At 37.3% G+C, this 19,827-nt stretch overlaps 2 protein-coding genes across 2 annotated transcripts; both read left to right on the top strand.

Annotated features, from left to right (window-relative positions):
• Window positions 1–9,368: 9,368 nt before the first annotated feature.
• Window positions 9,369–12,461, top strand: LOC133327941 (protein pygopus). Its single transcript, XM_061536484.1, has 2 exons — window positions 9,369–12,260; window positions 12,332–12,461. The coding sequence occupies exons 1-2, from the start codon at window positions 9,472–9,474 to the stop codon at window positions 12,450–12,452; spliced, it is 2,910 nt and encodes a 969-aa protein (XP_061392468.1). The 5' UTR covers window positions 9,369–9,471; the 3' UTR covers window positions 12,453–12,461.
• A 3,216-nt stretch (window positions 12,462–15,677) lies between these two features.
• On the top strand, window positions 15,678–18,249 carry LOC133327939 (tubulin polyglutamylase TTLL13). Its single transcript, XM_061536483.1, is given in 5 exon segments — window positions 15,678–15,910; window positions 15,985–16,281; window positions 16,345–17,157; window positions 17,569–18,046; window positions 18,139–18,249. Coding segments are annotated over 5 exon segments (1,932 nt in total).
• Window positions 18,250–19,827: the final 1,578 nt, after the last annotated feature.

Below are 19,827 nucleotides of genomic sequence, written 5' to 3'. Positions count from 1 at the left end.
ACAACAATTGTTTCTACCATTCATTGAAACTTACTCTGTCCGTCTGTCCGAAAGACTAAATTTAGCCCATCTACAAAATTGTGATGTTCATGCCTGTCGACATCGACGCCGGCGGCTGTTACAGAGCCGCGGTTACATGGGGCTAACAGACACATTCTCTTTGGCTGGCTGGCGGGTTGGTTAATGACGAAGGCGACAAACGATCATGCAACTGCTGAAGAGGAAGATGATGATTGTGGTGGTGCTGGTGCTGGTGATCGCGACGACGACGACAACGATGATGATGAAGAGTATTCCCAACTGAAAGTGAACGAACGAAGACACCATGAAGTGTTTATTGTGCGACCATATGGCCTGTCTGTCCATCTGTTAGCCTGTAACTATCTGTGTACATATGTAGATACATGCTGTTGTTGTTGTTGGTAAATAACGATGAGCTTGCTGTTTTCATAGTCCCCCCAAAAAAGAAGAAGACATTACGTAATGTCCTCCTAACCACTCATGAATTAATGGTATGCTGGTGTAGGCACCATAGCCAATGCACTGAGGGAAATTATTAACTAAGTTAGGATGTAGTTCTTTAAATCTTCAAAAAGAACCCATAATACGTTTCACTCACATCCTTGCTCCATCCATAATTTGGACCTATTATAGCAGTTCATTTGGGCTTTCGATTTTTTTCAGTGTATTTTCCTGATATTTGAAATAAAATAAAAAAAACATTGGCTATATTTCTTTTACACTTGCAGTTATTGAAAAAGAAACATTAAACCAACAACAACAACTAAAAAGAAGAAGCAGAAGAAATAAACTGTGAATATGCATGCATTTCCTTGTTAACCGAAGACTCTTCTCTGTGTGGATGTGGCGAAGATGTGGCGAATACCGCAGTGACAAAAGGCATTATCAAAAACGGGTTTTTTTAAAATGCAGTAAAGCGCCAAAAAAATAACAATAAAAACAACGAAACAAAGACAGTTGCGGCATTAATAAGCATTGGGAGAAATTTATGAATTTATTGTCGAATCGATTTTGAAAATCGGTTACAGTGAATTTTGTTTAGTATAGGATCGAAACGCTTTATTCAAAATCAACCGTAATTTTAAATATGGAAAATAGTTTTAATGATATACTAAATATTACTATCGATAATATTTTCCGATATTTTCTATAGAAAATTGTATTATCGATATGTTCTATAGAAAATCTTGTTATTGTTATTCTTTCCTATAGAAAATGTTGTTATTTCTGTAGAAAATCTTGTTATCGGTAATATTTTCATTAGAAACGCTTGTTATCGGAAATACTTTCCAATGAAATTATCGTTATCGATAGTATATTCAATAGAAAATCTTGTTATCGGTAATATTTTCCATAGAAAATCTTGTTATCAGTAATATTTTCTATAGAAAATGTTGTTATCGATAATATTTTTTTCGATATTTTCAATAGAAAATCTAATTATTGATAATATTTCCTATAAAAAATCTTGCTATCGTTAATATTTTCTGTAGGTAATCTTGATATCGGTATTATTTCCTATAGACAATTTTATTATCGGTAATAATTTCCGTAGAAAATCTTGTTATCGATAATATATTCAATAGAAAATCTAGTTATCGGTATTACTTTCTATATAAAATCTTGTTATCGGTAATATTTTCTACAGAAAATCATGTCATCGGGAATATTTTTACGGAAAATCTTGTAATCGGTAATATATTCTACAGAAAATCTTATTATCGGCAAAATTTTCTATAGAAAATCATGTTATCGTTAATATTTTCCATAGAAAATTTTGTTATCGATAATAATTTCTATAGCAAATCTTGTTATCGGTAATATTTTCTATAACAAATATTGTCATCGACAATTTGTTCTATAGAAAACTTATATATCGATAAAATTTTCCACAGAAATATTGTTATCGCTAATATTTTCTATAGAAAATCTTGTTATCGATAATATTTTCATTCGAAGATCTTGTTATCGGAAGTATTTTCGATAGAAAATCTTGTTATCGGTATTATTTTCTATAGAAAATATTGTTATCGATAATAGTTTTCATTGGAAATCTTGTTATCGGCAATATTCTATAAGGAAAATATTGTTATTGAATATCGATTTCAAAGGAAATCTTTTTATAGGCAATATATACTATTGAAAATCGAATATATTTGTGGAATTTAATGGTATGTTCCCGTACTGCAAGAATCTACTACTTTTTACTGCGATAACGAATTTTCCTTTATGATATCGAAGAAAATAGTAAAATCGAGTACGGGAACAGACCATAAGTTCTAAATTATCTGTATTTTTGTCACTTTTTGGGTTCGGAAACAACCGAAAGTAGTTATTATTTTTTTTTATATGGATTTAGAAACGCTCTTTACATTACAAGTAATAAACCTTTGGATATCATTGATCTAAATGGCCTGGTTATGTGTGTCAAAACTACATAGCAGTGCTTCGAAATCTTTACAATGTATTTATTTCAAAACATAAAATTTTGCTGGCTTAGCCAAGAAAAAATAGATTAAAAATTTAATATAGTAAACAGACAATTAAAATTTCATATAATTAACTATTTGGATTTGAATAATGTTGTTATGCCGCTAGACGTCATCACATTGTAATTCTCTTCACATTTTGTTTCAAAACATTTTTTTAATTCCCATATGAGCATATGTTTTTTTTTTATTTCAATCGAAAATTGGCTGCCTAAATGCAAACAAAAAAAAATAAACTCCATAAAAATAGTTTTTTGTAAAGGTAGATAACCTGCTGTTTGGGATGTGTTCATCAGACCGACGCCACACCGCTATGTGTGGTGCTACTGTGTGTAGTTAGTATCCACCTCCCATTACTTTGCGATCATTTGGTGTTGATGAGCTACTGACCTACTCTACGTGCGAACGATGGTCAATGCGGTTAGTTTGAGATAATTATTTCGGTGTGGTGTGACGGTTTATTTGCGAATATTTTGTTGTCGTTTGTTTTTGTGATTTATTTTTAATGATCCGCACCTACCGTGGAGCAAAGTATTTATAATATAAAATACGTTCATTCAATAAAGAAAATTTGCAAATCTTTAATGAAGGGGGGCCTTCTGGTATTTTATGAAGACCTTAAGATATTCTATGAAGGAAAAAACTGAATTTTTATTTCAAATGTTCTAGTCATCAGTCATTGGATGAAACCGGTTATTCCATTCGAGCATTATCGTGCGCACCAGCCGGCCAGACAAACGGACGGACATTTGTAAATCGATTTGTAAAATTGTTTGTAACGGATTTGGTCCAAGGGAGCATGGGGTCTAAAACCAATATTGCGATGAGACATATTTTTGCATATCAAAGTGAATATACCCTCAGCCAAAGAGCTAAATTTCAGCATATGACGGAAAATGAGTCCGAAAAAACCTTAAAATGTTCTACCTTCAAGCAAAGGCTGTTACAGTCTCTTTGGTTGGGAAATTCAAAATATCCAAAATATTCCGAAAAAGATGACAGATGTTTCCTTGGTGGTTTCATTATAGCAATCGGTTGCTCTTTATTGAACATTTTATGCCTTCCATGATGTCGGGATGCGAAATTACAACCAAATCGACATTAATAATTTTTGGCAGAAATATTTTCCAAACTATCGTAACCCAAAATGCCAAATAAGTTCCAAGATTTTCCAAATAGTTGTTAACAAAATGTCGAATATGACCCAAAACTATTGAAAATAAGCCGATAGCTGTGAAGTGTTCGTTATATAAACATCTGCTAATGTGGACCGAAATTGAAAAGGAGTTTAACATCTTCATTTTCACAATCATATATTTTTGATATTACAGGATTTGAGAATGATATTCGAAAAAGTTCTACCTTCACGAAACTGAATTGTTTTTTTTTTTTTTTTAAGTAAACACGGCCACCGTGACTATCGAAAAACGATAGCTGTGCGTGTTTCCAAAACTGCTCTACACTAGAGGACAAAAATAGTCACCGGTTCAACGATCTCTGCTTTCCAAATAGCGAAGATTTCAGCTTGGATAACACTACAGTTGATATCCAGAAGGTTGTAGGTAAGCTCAAGGCCTAGCCCAAGATATATTAATAAGGTCACTCAGCTAGCGAAAGTCAGCTGTTCTGTCTCAAGTCCAATGTCAAAAATTTGGCGTTTGTTTACGTTTTCATAATGGAAGTCAATTCACATTAATGGATTTTGACAGCAAACTTAAGAGGCAGCGGATATCCAGCTGGTCTCCTTGGACGACCTTATTTATAGGCCTTGGCCTAGCCTTTCACAGTAGACGCCAATCCCTGTACCTTCTTCCAACTTGGATCCGTCTGTATAAAAAACCAGACCGTCCAGAGGAGGGTTCCTACGGTTCCAGTCGTCTCTACTAGGGATAATGACATATATATCGTCAAATATCAGGACTGGTGAAACATAGTCGCTTACAACGTTACCTAAAAATCAACGAAGCGTACAAAGATATTCAACTTCCCCACTATGGCAAAATGTTTTGTACGGCCGTATTACCCATATACTTCGAATCTATTTCTCTTAGCGAACTAAAAAAATCGCGAAATCAAATTAAAATATTTCATATTCTTATTATATTTATTTATATTTCTTTAGGCTTCGTTTCTTTTTTCCAAAAATAAAAAAAAACTACGTTCTGTCATAGTTGAATTTTTTCAACTTTAAAAATTCGTACGTCGACGTATTTCGGTAGCATTCATATAAATGCATGTGTTCTACTTTTGTGGTGAAAAACGTCGAACGATTTAGTTGAATTTTAGGTAAGGCTGTTAGTTTTACAGGTTAGTCTATGTTCGTTATTTGAATCAATAAATTTAAAGCACCCTTAACGAATGTTTATAGACTGGTTATTCATCTACAGCGACTCGAGTACTCACATTCTGACCAATACAACACTGCACATTATTTATATATAGTATGTATGTATATCGTTAAATCAATACCAAATTTTTTTTCAAACTTAACTTCAGCCCTATGAAAAAATTTAAAATATCTGTAAAAAATTTTGGATCTAAACTCTACTCATAGCCAGAATTTATCCAAACCAAATGAAACATAACATCTATTTCCTTTTTTTTCATTAATGGGAACCTAGCCACAAGGCCAAGATCGGTTCCAAAAACCACTATACACCTACTCCTCCAAAATTTTAAACCAAAAATTTTCTTTACATAGAATCTTATGGGCAGTATAAAATTCTATGTCTACTTAGCCATGTCCGCCTGGTCAGCCTTTTGAAATCACCAAAGGGGATGTATGAAATTGAATGTGGAAAAAATCGGTTCACTTTTTGGTAAACACTTCATGCAAGGTTACCCTTCAATTTCCTGCTTTTTGAATATTTGTAATTGTATTCCTAAATGAAGAGTCTGTGATTGGGACATTCCGAGATCTTGGAGGTTGTATTTGCAAAATAATTTTGATATAGCGCCATTTTTTCATATTCTCATATAAGTTTGTCTCCTATTCATCCTGACATAGTCGGTAGTAGACCACAATTTTTGTATGTGTTGTTAATCGAAAGATGATACAGAAGTCTATTCTCCCTAATATTTTGACCTGTTCAAAGCATTTTTTTCCGTTCTTGGACTGACATTTGACAAAATTGGACTTTAAGGGTATGTAAGGACGCAATTCTCTGACATTCTTTTTGATCCACTGAGCTGAGGATAGTAACTCACCAAACTATGGACAATTGATTCCGCATCCGCACAATTTTCTTTACGGAGGATACGTGTTGTGGGTAGTAACCTCTGTAAATAAAAAACATAAATCGATATTAGAATAATGGACAACTTTCCTCCAATACGACAATACCCAAATGGTCCATTCCCATCGGACAACATAGCATCAGCATCTTGCAAACAACAAGAACCAAATTGGTCTCTATAATATCGAGGCCCTACCTATGCGTATATTGTCCATAGGATAATTATACTTCGCTTGGACAATATAGCAGGACGTAACAAATCACAATTGACCAGGGATTATAATAAGATTTTTTTTAAATTCCATTTTGTTTGTGTTTTCATCTTTTCTTTTGTATCGACGACCCGCTAGGGATATATAGGTCGACATTGGAGTTAAGGATTTATCGGACATTTTGTCAGCATAAAAAGATAATTGGTCTGTTCCCATAGTGGAAGAATCTACTAGATTTTACTATTTTCTTCGATAACATAAAGGAAAATTCGTTATCGTAGTAAAAAGTAGTAGATTCTTGCAGTACGGGAACAGACCAAATGGCAAAAACAATGCCATAAACAGAATGATAGCGTTTTTCCTTAAGGGCTAAGCAGAATGCTCGCGTTGAGCCATCCGTCGCGTTATATGTTATCGAAGGAGGAGGAGAGGCTCAACGGACCCATTAAAGGGCTAAACAGAATGCTCGCGTTGAGCCATCCGTCGCGTTATATGTTATCGAAAATACAACAACCACAAGGAAACGATATGCGTTTGTGTTATCGTTTCCTTGTGGTTGTTGTATTTTCGATAGCATATAACGCGACGTATGGCTCAATAACGCGACGGATGCCTCAGCCCTTAAGGGCTAAGCAAAATGCTCGCGTTGAGCCATCCGTTGCGTTATATGTTATCGAAAATACAACAACCACAAGGAAACGATATGCGTTTGTGTTATCGTTTCCTTGTGGTTTTTGTATTTTCGATAACATATAACGCAACGGATGGCTCAACGCGAGCATTCTGCGTTGAAAATATTACCGTTAAAAATAATTTATTTGAAAATATTGGCCATTGGAACATTTTCTATAGAAAATATTGCCGATAACAAGATTTTCTATAGCAAATAATACCGATAACAAGATTTTCTCCAAAAAAATATGACCGATAACAATATTTTCCGTAGAAAATATTACGGATAACAATCATTTCTTTGAAAATTATTGATTTAGATTGTTTCAAATCCAATAACAATTGGTTTGTTCCCGTACTGCAAGAATCTACTCGATTTTACTATTTTCTTCGATATCATAAAGGAAAAAGTGTTATCGGAGTAAAAAGTAGTAGATTCTTGCAGTACGGGAAAACACCAAATATTTCTATAGAAAGGATTGCCGATAACAAGGGTTCCTCTAGAAAATATTGGTGCTAACAAGATTTTCTATAAAAAGAAATACCGATAACAAGTCTTTCTATGGAAAATATTACCGATAACAAATTTTCCCGCAGAAAATATTGCCGATAACAATAATTTCTATAGAAAATTTTACCGATAACGAAATATTCCGTAAAATATATTACCGATAACAATCATTTCATTGAAAAATATTGGCGAGAATCAGATTGTTTATGTAATATGTATCCGATAAATATATTTTAATAGAAAGTATTGCCGATAACAAGAATTCCTCTAGATCATGATGCAATAATAAGGTGATGTATCACAACAACAACCTTTGTTTTTGTCTCGATTATCTGTCAAATTTTTCCATATAATATTTGAAATGGTTGGCAACACTGCACAACGAATTCAAGTAGAAATTAGCCACTTTGACAGTTAATCAAGACATCAGCTGCGCTAAATGGACTACCTATTCATTGTGCCATGCTCTAGATATAGAAAGAATTACCGATAGTTAGTTTTTCCATTGATAATACAATCGATTTTTTTTTCTACAAAAAAAAAATATACTTTCTAAAGAAAATTTTACGCATAACAAGTGGTCTGTTGCCGTACTGCAAGAATCTACTAGATTTTACTATTTTCTTCGATAACATAAAGGAAGATTCGTTATCGTAGTAAAAAAACTAGTAGATTCTTGCAGTACGGGAACAGACCAAAGTTCTTTTTCTTTAACATCCATGATTTTGCCGGAAAATATATGGCCCGTTCCCTTAATTTTTCTCCGATATCATAAAGGAAACTTCTTTATCGTAGTAAAAATTAGAAGATTCTTGCAGTACGGGGACCGACCAATAGTTATATTTTCTTTAGAAAATACTTCGATTTTTTTACGTTTTCTTTCGATTAATGCAAAATATTAGAATTTTGACAGTTGACAGTTTGGTAGATTCCCCTGTTTCTCATGTTGAGCCATGCTCTTGTCATCCTCCTTTTTTTGGTTGTTCGTTTTCTGATATGTCCGATTAATGTCGATAAATCCCATGTCGATCTATGCAACCCTAACGCGTCGTCGTCGTCGATACCAGAGTAAAGATGGAAACAAGAGTAAAAAATGGAATTTGTCAAAATTTTTAATAATTTTTACGGGAATATCAATTAATATTGCAACAAAAACAAGTATAGCTCCAACGCATCGGATTCCAAACCTTAAACAATTCGGATTTTCAACACAAAAACGAACAAATAAAAGCCTATAAATGCGGTACGCGATAAACTTCTTAAAACACACAGAAAAGGCAAAGAAAAAATGAAAACGAAATGAGAAGTGGTAGTAAAAAATTTTTGCAACGAAATTGACGACACACACAGAAACTCGAGAAGAAGAAGGAACAACCGACGGCTAGGCTATATGGTTGTGCTGATCCAAAAGCGAAAAAAAGAAGTGAAGCGAAAATAAAAAATTAAAAAAAACCAAAACTTTGTGCATGGAGCTGTCGTGCATTGAATTTCCAGTGCTCCATGTTAGCCAGGAATCCACTTTGGAGTTCCTCAAGTTGTGAAATATCATCTGGACAAATTTATTGAAAATAACAAAAAAATAAATAGTGTGGAAATTTTCATCAAAGAAAGTGAGCGGTGGTGCTGCTGCTGTGAAAAAAGAACAAAAAAATATATTTCGAACAAGAAGAAGAAGCACACATACATTAAAATATAGCAACGAAGAAGAAAGTCATATTAAAAAAAAAAATATATAAGAAAAAAACTTAAAAATTCCTTTTTGTTATTAAAAAAAGCATTTACCACGAATTTTGGCTAGTCTCTTGTCATCGTCGTCGTTATTGTTTTTTTGTTTGAGTGAATATCGAATCAAAGCGGCAACGGGAAGCTGCTGTATTGTGTGAAGACGACACAGCAGACCACTTGGTCGCTGTGCAGATGGTGTCACCCCCTCCAGAAAAAATAAAAATGTGCAACATCACAAAAAAGGAGTTTTATTAAAATCAAGGTAACCATTTGTTGTTGAAATTACTTCACCTCCCCACAAAAATTTAAAATTTATGTAAAAATTGTTTCCTTTTGCAGTAACAACAACGTCCTTAACTATGCCTCGACATTGACTCCTGATTTGGACTATTTCTTTTTAAAATCAATCAATTTCTTTCTGAAGTACTTCCATCGAAGAGAAGAAACACACATCAGATCCTGGGATTTGCCTAATCCATATTTCCAGTATTAAAACCCCCGTTATTTTCAACCGCCTGCTCCCGGCAGCAGGCCATTTTTAATTTTTTTCTCTCCGATCGTCTTAAAGAAAAGCTGCCACCATTCGGAAGAAAAATACCAACAACATGACCCACAATCTCGGTATGGCGCCATATCGTATGCCGGGTCCAGCAGGTGGATTATGTCCGCCTGATTTTAAGCCACCGCCACCATCGGATATTATCTCGGCGCCGAGTAATCCGAAAAAACGTCGAAAGACTAATGCCAATTCGGCGGCAGCTGTGGCGGCAGCAGCTGCCGCGGCCGCTGCAGCAGCTAGTTCAATGCAACAATCACAGACACCACCTACACCACAGGATCTGTTGCCGCCGCCACCAATGGGTGGCTATGGTGATACAATTGTAGCTTCGAATCCTTTTGATGATACTCCGCCTTCAATGTCCAGTTCGATGTCATCCATGAGCCATATGGGTGGTCCGCCAGGTCATTTCGGCCCCGGGCCAGGTCCCCATATGGGCATGGGTGGACCACATGGGCCACCACACATGCATCCGCATATGCATCCCCATCATCCTGGCGGTCCTCCACATCCACATCATCCAATGGGCGGTCCACCGATGCGAGGCATGAGTCCTATGGGCATGGGCAGTCCAATGGGCGGACCTGGACCCGGCCATCCAATGGGTCCTGGTGGGCCGATGGGTATGCCGCCGCACATGGGTGGTCACGGACGACAGGGACCCGGCGGTCCCATGGGCAGTCCTATGGGCAGCTTAGCTTCAATGGGTGGCATGAGTCCCATGGGAGGTATGGGTGGTCCCAGCATATCACCGCACCACATGGGCATGGGTGGTCTCAGTCCTATGGGCGGTCCTGTTCCCAATGGTCCTCGCGGCATGAGTTCTCCCATGCCTGGGGGACCTGGTGGCGGATCAGGACCCGGCCCGGGACAGTGTTCGCCCATGAATTCAATGCCAATGGGTTCGCCCATGGGTGCAGCAATGGGTAGTCCATTAGGTCCACCAACATCTCAGCCAGGCCCACCACACCCGCAAAATCAATCGCAACTTCCTCCGCCTCACATGAACAACGGTCAAATGGGCCCGCCTCCAATGCACAGTCCGTTGGGCAATGGACCTGCGCCACAAAATCACATGTCCGGTGGTCCAGGACCAGGTCCTGGGCCCGGTGGACAACTGCAGCCTCCCTCCGGTATGGTTCCCAATCAGCAAGGTGGTATCTCTCCTGCCCACAGTATGGCCTCGAATGTCAGTGGAGGCGGCAATAATTCAATCAACAGCAGCGGCGGCGGTAACAACAACAGCAACAATCCCAATAACAACCAACAAAGTCAACAAAATCCAATGCTTTCGCCGGCGGCGTTACGGCTGGGTATACCACATTCGCCATCTGCCAGTATAACTCCGAATGGACCCTTGCCGAACTCATCAACCCCGTCATCTTCCTGTGCGTCCTCATCAGCGACAACGACGACTACAGCAGCGTCTACGTCAGTGCCTATATCTTCACCAGCGCCTGGTAACGGGCCTCCTGCAATGTCACCCCATCATACAATGTGCGGTAGCGGAGCACGACCGGGACCTAGTCCTGGTCCGGGTGGTGGTGGTGTGAATAGTAATATGCCAGGTGGTCCAGGACGTAGTCCTTTGGCATCGCCAGCACATTCGGGTAACTCGAACAACAACAACAGTAATAATAACAACAACAATAGTAATAATGCAGTTGGTGGTAATAATTCCATGACCAACATGGGCGGTGCTAGTCCACACAATAACAATGGGCCATCGAGTGCTGTTACATCACCACTGGGTTGTGGACCCAACAGCAATAACAATGCCAACAACAACAATGGTCCAAATACGGGTCCAGGTGGTCCAATGCAACAACAACAGCAACAGCAAATGAATCCTAATGTTCCTATGCAACAGCCACAACAGTCACCGCATGCCCATCTGCCACTGGGAAGTGGTGGTTCCACAGGCAGCGGCGGCGGCGGTCCTAATCAAATGCTGCCACCACAACAACCTTCGCCACACTTGAATGCACCGCCACAAATGTCACAGAATATGAATCAGAGTACGGGCCATGGTCCCAGTCCGGGGCCAAGCGGTATGCCATCACCGCACATGATGCATGGTGGTCCCGGAGGTGGTCCACCAATGGGCATGGGTGGTTCAGGGCCACCAAATCACATGGGCGGCGGCCCACATCACATGATGGGTCCTGGCGGTAGTCCACACATGGGTCCAGGCGGTAGTCCCCACATGGGTCCCGGCAGTAGTCCACACTTGGGGCAGGGACCTAATTCCCATATGGGTGGCATGGGACCGGGAGGTATGGGTCCCGGCGGCATGAATGGACCACATCAGCATGGACCTCATGGTCCGCATGGACCACACGGCGGCGGTATGCCACCACATCATCATCACAATCCTATGGGTGGTAATGGACCACCGGGTATGTTTGGCGGACCAATGGGTCACATGGGTGGCGGCCATATGGGGCCGGGTGGTCCCATGGGTCCGGGTGGTCCAATGGGTCCTGGCGGGCCAATGGGTCCGGGTGGTCCAATGGGTCCGGGCGGCCCAATGGGCCACGGCGGTCCTATGGGTATGGGTGGCCCAATGGGTCCTGGCGGTCCAATGGGTCCCGGTGGTCCCATGGGCCCCGGCGGTCCAATGGGTCATGGCAATCCAATGGGTGGTCCTGGCGGTCCGCCCAAACCAATGACAATGGGTGCTGGCAAAATGTATCCCCCCGGACAGCCAATGGTTTTTAATCCGCAAAATCCGAATGCACCACCCATCTATCCGTGCGGAATGTGCCACAAAGAAGTTAATGATAATGACGAAGCGGTATTTTGTGAATCGGGTTGTAATTTCTTTTTCCATAGGTGAGTAGTGGGATGGGTGGAGGGGAGTGTGTGAAAAATGATTTTAATAATTTTCTTTTTTCCCCTTGCAGAACGTGTGTGGGTTTGACGGAGGCCGCCTTTAAAATGCTAACGAAAGAGGTGTTCGCTGAATGGTGCTGTGACAAGTGTTTATCAACCAAAAACATACCCATGGTCAAATTTAAATGTTAAACAAACGAATCAATACGATGTCACTCACATACTTCGTTTATAATTTTGTTTTCTTCATTTGTTGTTGTTTTGATGATGGCGACAATGCAACGAAAAATTTTTAACTAAAATGCAATGTGTTGGTTGTTTAAATAATTAAAATATAAATAATAATAATAAATAAAAATAACAGAGACAATGAGTGATAAATAACGAAAATAAAACAGAAAACAAAACATTAAAGCAAAAAGTAATAAAATATTAAATACAAAAATAAGAACACAACAAATCTCCTCTTTTCCACCCTGTTGCGCAGTACATAGACACATAAATACAAAAGAAAAAAAAAACTGAAAAAACTTCTATAAGCAACTGAATATATTAATTTCAAATAACATTTTTTAAGAATGGACTGCCTCTTGATTGTATAAATATTAATTTATATATAACATATATATAAATATTATAAAAACAACAGCAACAAAATTTAAAATATTACAAGCAACAATTTAATGAATATATAGAACAAAAAAACAAAAGTATAAATAAAAACAAAAATGTTAATGTATTGAAAATACTTAGTTTGTAACAACAACGATTACTGGAAAAAATACAAGAACAACTACAACAAGCACCTACAAAACAGCAAAAAAAAAACAAACACCACCAACAGCAACAACAACCAATTAACCACCATTAAGCACCACAACCGAAAGTCAAAATTTTGAAAATCCGGCGAACCACCCCCTAATCCGCTCCTATGGAAGGAAAATAAATATTTAAAGGAAACTCATCAGAAGAAGAAGAAATTAAACACCACAACACACACACATTATTCATGAATATATAAGTACTATAATTACTATAATAATTAACTTAAATTAGGAAAAAAAACAGAAGAAAATTAAAAAAATAAAATATAAAATTGTATAGATTTTTTTGAAAAACAATAAAAAAAATAACTACAAACATCAACAAACTTAAGTTACAATGTAAGAAGCAATTGACGGATAAAACAAAAACAACTACAATTTATATCATGTTTAAGTAATAAATTAAAATGAAAAAAAAAACTTACAAAAAAAATAAATAAACGAAATTACAATAATAAGAAAACAACAACAAAAAAAATTAAATCACAACAACAATATATAATAGAAACATTATACAGAAACAACAAGGAAAAAGAAGAAAACAACCATTTTATTATAAAAAAAAATTTGGAAATTGGGAAATGTGAATTCTCCTACCATACTATTCTTTTCTTTTCTCTTTCAGATTTTCCAATTACCAACATTTTTGTAATCGGGATGATCTAAAAATATTGATATTTTTTAATTAATTTTTATAATTGGTTTTTCTAAATTGGAAATTAAACAAATTTGAGATTTTTCATTCTATTCCCTTTTTAAATCAATTTGTTTTTAAACAAGTGATTTAAGAGTCATCTGTAAAAGAAATTCCCTTCCCCTTTTTTTCTTTTCCCATCCTCCTGGTCTTTGCATATGTCTCAAAAACATAATAAATAAAAAAAGAACAATAGTTAAATTTTATTATTGAAAAAATAAAAAACAAACAAAAATGAGAATATATATTTAAATATATATATGGTTGGTTAAGTTTTATTACACACAACAACAAAACAAACAAAAACATAAGCAGAACAATTACGACTTCAAGTAACAAAAAAAAAAAATAAGAAAAACACACATACATAATAGTATTTGTCATATAAATGAATTAAACAAAAAATATATTTGTAAAAATAAAGGTTGTTTCCTTTTCTTTTTATTAATCTTCACATTTCATCAATTCTTGGCGGTAGACACAGTGGGACATTTTTTTTTGTGTGGTAAAAAATCCGTATTCGTTTAAATTTTTTTTAGACACACTAAATATTTTGGGCCAAAAATTTTTTAGTGGTCCAAATTTCAAAAAAAAAATGATGGATCAAAAATCGGCGAACACAATTTTTTTCTATCTCTTTGGAATGTTATTTATTTCAATTAAAATTAAAAAAAATCGACCAAAAAATTGGTCCAAATTTCACAAAAAAAAAAAAAAAAAAATTGGAAATTATGGTCATCAAATGAACCTCTCAAAAGTTAGAGGGCCGTAATGCCGGACCTTAACTAAAACGTTGACCGATATCGTAGGCAGATTTGCTACGCGAATATCAAATTGTAGCCAATTTGGTTGGAAAAAATTACCAAAATCCCAAAAATTAGAGGGTCCGTTATGCGGAGCCTATACCAAAACGTCGACCGATATCGATAATTTTTGGTAGGCTGCCTTGCTAGGCAATGCGAATCCAGCATAACAAATTACAGCCAATTTGGTTGGAAAACATGCCCAATATCTCTGTAATTAGAGGGACCGTTAGGCGGGACCTCAACCAAAACGTTGACCAATTTTGATCATTTTTGGATAGGGTGTTTTTTTTTTCTACGCAATGCGAACCCCGAATATCAAATTGTAGCCAATTTGTTTGGAAAACATGGCCAAAATCTCAAAAATTAGAGGTACCGTTAGGCGGGACTTTAACCAAAACTTTGACTGATATTGATAATTTTTGGTAGTGTGATTTGCTACGCAATGCGATCCCAAAATATCAAATTGTAGCCAATTTGGTTGGAAAACTTGGCCAAAATCTCTAAAATTAGGGGGACCGTTAGGCGGGACCTTTAGCAAAATGTCGACCGATATCGATAATTTTTGGTAGGCAGATTTGCTACGCAATGTGAATCTAGAATATCAAATTACAGCCAATTTGCTTGGAAAACATCCCCGATATCTCTAAAATTAGAGGTACCCCTAGGCGGGTCATTAGCCAAAACTTTGACCGATATTGATGATTTTTGGTAGTGTGATTTGCTGCGCAATTCGAATCCAGAATTTCAAATTACAGCCAATTTGGTTGGAAAACTTGGCCAAAATCTCTAAAATTAGAGGGACCGTTATGCGAAGGCTAGGGTATAGCCGATCGATCTGCTGTAGTAGACATTTTTGTAGGAAATTTCCTCAAGTATATTAAAGACCCAATCTACTGGCCTCTATATGAAAATAAAAACAAATATTTGCCATTCCCAATATCAAAAAAAAAAAAAAAATATTATTGGGTTGGATTGGGTTGTGTGTTTGAACTCTGCCTAACCTCAAATAATTAAAAAATATAGAAAATCTTTTTTAATAAAAATTTTCAAATTATTGGAAATATTTTCTTTAATTTCCCGTCTCACCGTCATAATGAATTTGAAAAAATCGAAAATTTTTAAAAGGATACAAATGTTGCATCGAATGTCCAAAGAAAAGTTGCGGCAAGAAAAGCAACAGGACGGATTGTTTTGGGCTATGGATAATGTCATAGGTGAACGTAATGGTGTTGTGACAGAACATGTGGGAAATTGTGATATTATTGGTGATCACAAAACAAAAGAAGAAGAAGCAGGAGAGAGCGAGGAAATGATGCCATCGATAAGGTAGGTGGTTCCTTTTCATTGGGTCTTTTTTCAAAAATCGTCTAATTGTGACATTGTCTTTTTTTTTCTTTCAGCTCCACCAAGGCCAGCATTTGCATTAATCATTCTCGTTATTCGATGATTGGTTCCATGGCCAAATCGTTGGGCTATAAATTAACCAAGGATACTAAATTATGGAATATCATGTGGAGTGATTCCCTGCCGGGTGTTGAGTTGTACAAAAATATGAAACGTTTCCAGCAAATCAATCATTTTCCCGGTATGATGGAAATTTGTCGCAAAGATTTGCTGTCGAGAAATTTGAATCGTATGCTAAAACTGTATCCGAAGGATTATAAGATATTCCCCAAGACATGGATATTTCCGGCAGAGTAAGGTTTTCTAAAATTTCGATTCTAATCGATTTCTAAATAATGCCCTTTCTCTTCCTATAGCTACGGTGAGGCCATCAATCATGCCAACAATAGCTCCAAAATAAAAACCTTCATTTTAAAACCCGATTCGGGGGCCCAGGGACGTGGCATTTGGTTAACGAATGATTTGAAAAATATCAACGCCGGTGAGCGTATGATCTGCCAAACCTACATCTCCCGCCCTCTACTTATCGATGGCTATAAATTTGATTTACGTGTCTATGCTCTGATCACATCCATTGACCCGTTGCGGATTTTTGTCTACAACGAAGGTTTGGCACGATTTGCCACCAGCAAATATCTCCACCCCAGCCTAGAAAATAATCGTAATCTGTATATGCATTTAACCAACTATTCGGTGAATCGTCGAAATTCCCAATATGACCTGTGTGATAATGACGATTGTGGCAGTAAGCGTACCTTTGGTTCCATCAACACATGGCTGAAGTTACGCAATCATAGTGTCCAGAAATTTTGGTCCAACATTGATGATATCATTATCAAGACAATACTGAGTGCCTGGCCCACACTGAAACATAATTATCATGCATGTTTTCCCAACCACGATCGTATTCAGGCTTGTTTTGAAATATTGGGTTTCGATATACTAATGGATTCAAAATTTCGCCCCTATATTCTGGAAGTTAATCATTCGCCAAGTTTTCACACCAATGAAATGGTTGATCGTCAGGTAAAGCGGCCGCTGATAAGGGATACTTTGGCTTTGGTGAGTACGGCGTTGGCGGATAAAAGGCAGATAATGCGAGAGGATCGTAAGCGGGTTAAGCAGCGTCTGCTGAAACAAAAAACCGAAAATAATGGGTAAGGAGGAGGGTTATTTTAATTTTTTACACATTTTTGTAGAATTGGAGAATTTTTAGAGGATATCATAACTTTCTCGTGACCGTTAGGTGGGGCCTATACCAAAACGAATTCTAGCCAATTTGGTTGGAAAACATGTCGAAAATCTCCAAAATGTAGAGGTATCGCTATGCGGGACCTTAACCAAAACTTTGACGGATATGGATCATTTTTGGTAGCGTGATTTGCTATTCAATACGAACCCAGATATCAAATTACAGCCAATTTGGTTGAAAAACATGCCCAAAATCTCCAAAATTAAAGATACCGTTAGAGGGCGCTACCCTGATTAGCCCAATATTGACAAATATCTTGTAGACAGTTTTAAGGTTTTCATAAACTTTTAATTCTATATCTAAAATAAAATCCTACTCCATTCCCTAGCCCCAAAAATGATGATCACTCCGCAAAAGACCTCTCCTCTCCCCTGAGTGCCATATCACAACAAATTGCCTGGGAGGAAAGTCATTTGGGCAATTTTCGACGCATTATGCCACCACAAAATCAACAACAACTTAATTACTATTCGCAATTCTATACCCAACAAAATAAGGCATCGATTTATGCCGAAACCGCTGCAAGTAAAAAACGTGAAGAAGTTGCCAAAAAACTTCGCCTTCAATTGGAGGAGAAACGACGCAGACAAAATGATCTGCTAACTGGTAAATGTATCAAATTTGAAGAAAGACGACGTCGACGTTCGGCATTACCACGACGTCTGGTGGAACGTCAACGTTTGACATTGCTAAAAAATCAAGCGCATTGGACACCAGGTTTTATATCGGCCGGCGAAGAACGTTTACGTTTAGCTTATATGCAAATGAGAAATGATTTGCTGCGGGATAATAACATTTTGGAAATGGTAAGTCTGAATGTAAGGAGGAGGGTGGAAGGGAGGTGGGTGAAATATTTCGAAATCATTCCCAGTTTTCATTTCTTTTCCTTCCTCTTCAGATATATGGCAATCTCTTTAAAGCGGGTGTATTGAGTAATAGTGATATTATTAAATTTCCCGATCTGTATAGGAATTTGGAAAATGGTCATAATATTGAGAAAATTGCATAATGGAAATAAAATGGTAATAAATTTGAAATTATTAATTTTGAGAATTTGAGGGGAATTTTTTTTTTCAACGAAATTTGATTGAAGATTCATTAAAGATAACAAAATGTTATGTATTTTTTTAAGCGTGTCTGTAATTATCGAAATACCAAAATGTGAGGTGTATCTGTAAATGAGGTCTCTACCAAAATTACAAGGAATTTAAAACTGTCTTTGTAATTTTCAAAATACCGAAAATCTGCAGTTCCGCTATATAGGGGTTCAACCAAAATGTGAACCCATAATAAGAACCGATTCAAAACCAATTGGTTGAAAAACAAGCCAAAATTCTTTAAAATTTTTGACACCCAATGAGAACGCGGTATACCAAATTACGCGAAATACCAAAAAACAAGCCAAAATTCTTTAAAATTTTTGACACCCAATGGAAACGCGAAATACCAAATAACATTCAGTTTTCCAAGCGTGTCTGTCTTGTGCGCATCTCATCCTATTTTAAAGACCATTTTCCGAGATGTTGTCTTCTACTTGATATTTTCATCAGATCAGGCTCGCTTTGATATGCCTTTTGAGCTGGGGCATGCTCATCCATTCTCACAACATGGCCTAGCCAACGTAGTCGCTGCAGCTCGATCCGTCTGACTTTGTCAATGTTCGACTTTGTCAATGTTCATGGTTCATTCGACGACGATAATCAGCATCAACGCAGATCGGACCATAGATTTTACGGAGAATTTTTCTCTCATCTCATCTGCTTGCGCAAGTGTCCATGCTTCAGATCCATACAACAACACGTGTAATATCAGTGTCTTGTAGAGTGTGCTTTTGAATTGGTTACTCAGACACCGTAGTAGCATCTGTTGGCCAACACTATTCTCCTCCTGATTTCAATGCCCATGTTATTAGTATTGTTTATGGTGGTACCGAAGTATATAAAATCGATCGAAGCTGTAAAATTAAGTTCCACATTTTGTCCGAGTCTACTCGTTGATACCGCCAGCTCGGTCTTCTCGCCATTTACTGCCAGTCCCACTTTGACAGACTACCGCTCGCAATGTTCGATGGTGTACAGAGTGACATTTCTCTACACATTTGCATCTCGTATGACCTTTTCCAGCAGGATGTTAAACAGGTCACACGACAAACTGTCACCTTGTCTGAATCATCGTTCCGTATTGAAGGGCTCCGAGAGCTCCTTTCCGACTTTAACTGCTGATCTTGTGCCAGTGAAATTTATCCGGCGAATAGATGGAATGTGTTGATGTGTTTTTCGTGGGCCTTTTGCCGGGAACTGGACCATTGATATGGTCCAGTAATGTCATTGACCATTGGCTTTAGTCGATCACACAGCACGCTGGATAGCTCTTTATATGCGATGGGAAGGAGACTAATTTCTCTATAGTTGGCACATATCGTCTTGCCTCCTTTTTTGGACATGGGTCAACGCTGAGGATTCAATCGTTGAGCATGCATTCCTCTAGCTAAATTTTTCTAATCAGCTGATGCATGACCTGACGACCAGCATCTGACCACCGATCTTGAATAGTTCGACTGGTACCTCATCGACATCTGCTGCTTTAT

Source organism: Musca vetustissima, unplaced genomic scaffold (assembly GCF_032173495.1).
Source record: "Musca vetustissima isolate MV318-11 ecotype Yass unplaced genomic scaffold, APGP_CSIRO_Mvet_v1 utg13007, whole genome shotgun sequence".
Classification (NCBI taxonomy): Eukaryota; Metazoa; Arthropoda; class Insecta; order Diptera; family Muscidae; genus Musca; species Musca vetustissima.
This window is presented reverse-complemented; position numbering and strand designations above follow the sequence as displayed.

Excerpts from the sequence above, each read along its gene's own strand:
- LOC133327941 (XM_061536484.1), top strand. The coding sequence starts at position 9,472 with ATGACCCACAATCTCGGTATGGCGCCATATCGTATGCCGGGTCCAGCA. Across the intron at positions 12,261-12,331 it reads TGTAATTTCTTTTTCCATAG|AACGTGTGTGGGTTTGACGG; the intron begins GTGAGTAGTGGG and ends TTCCCCTTGCAG.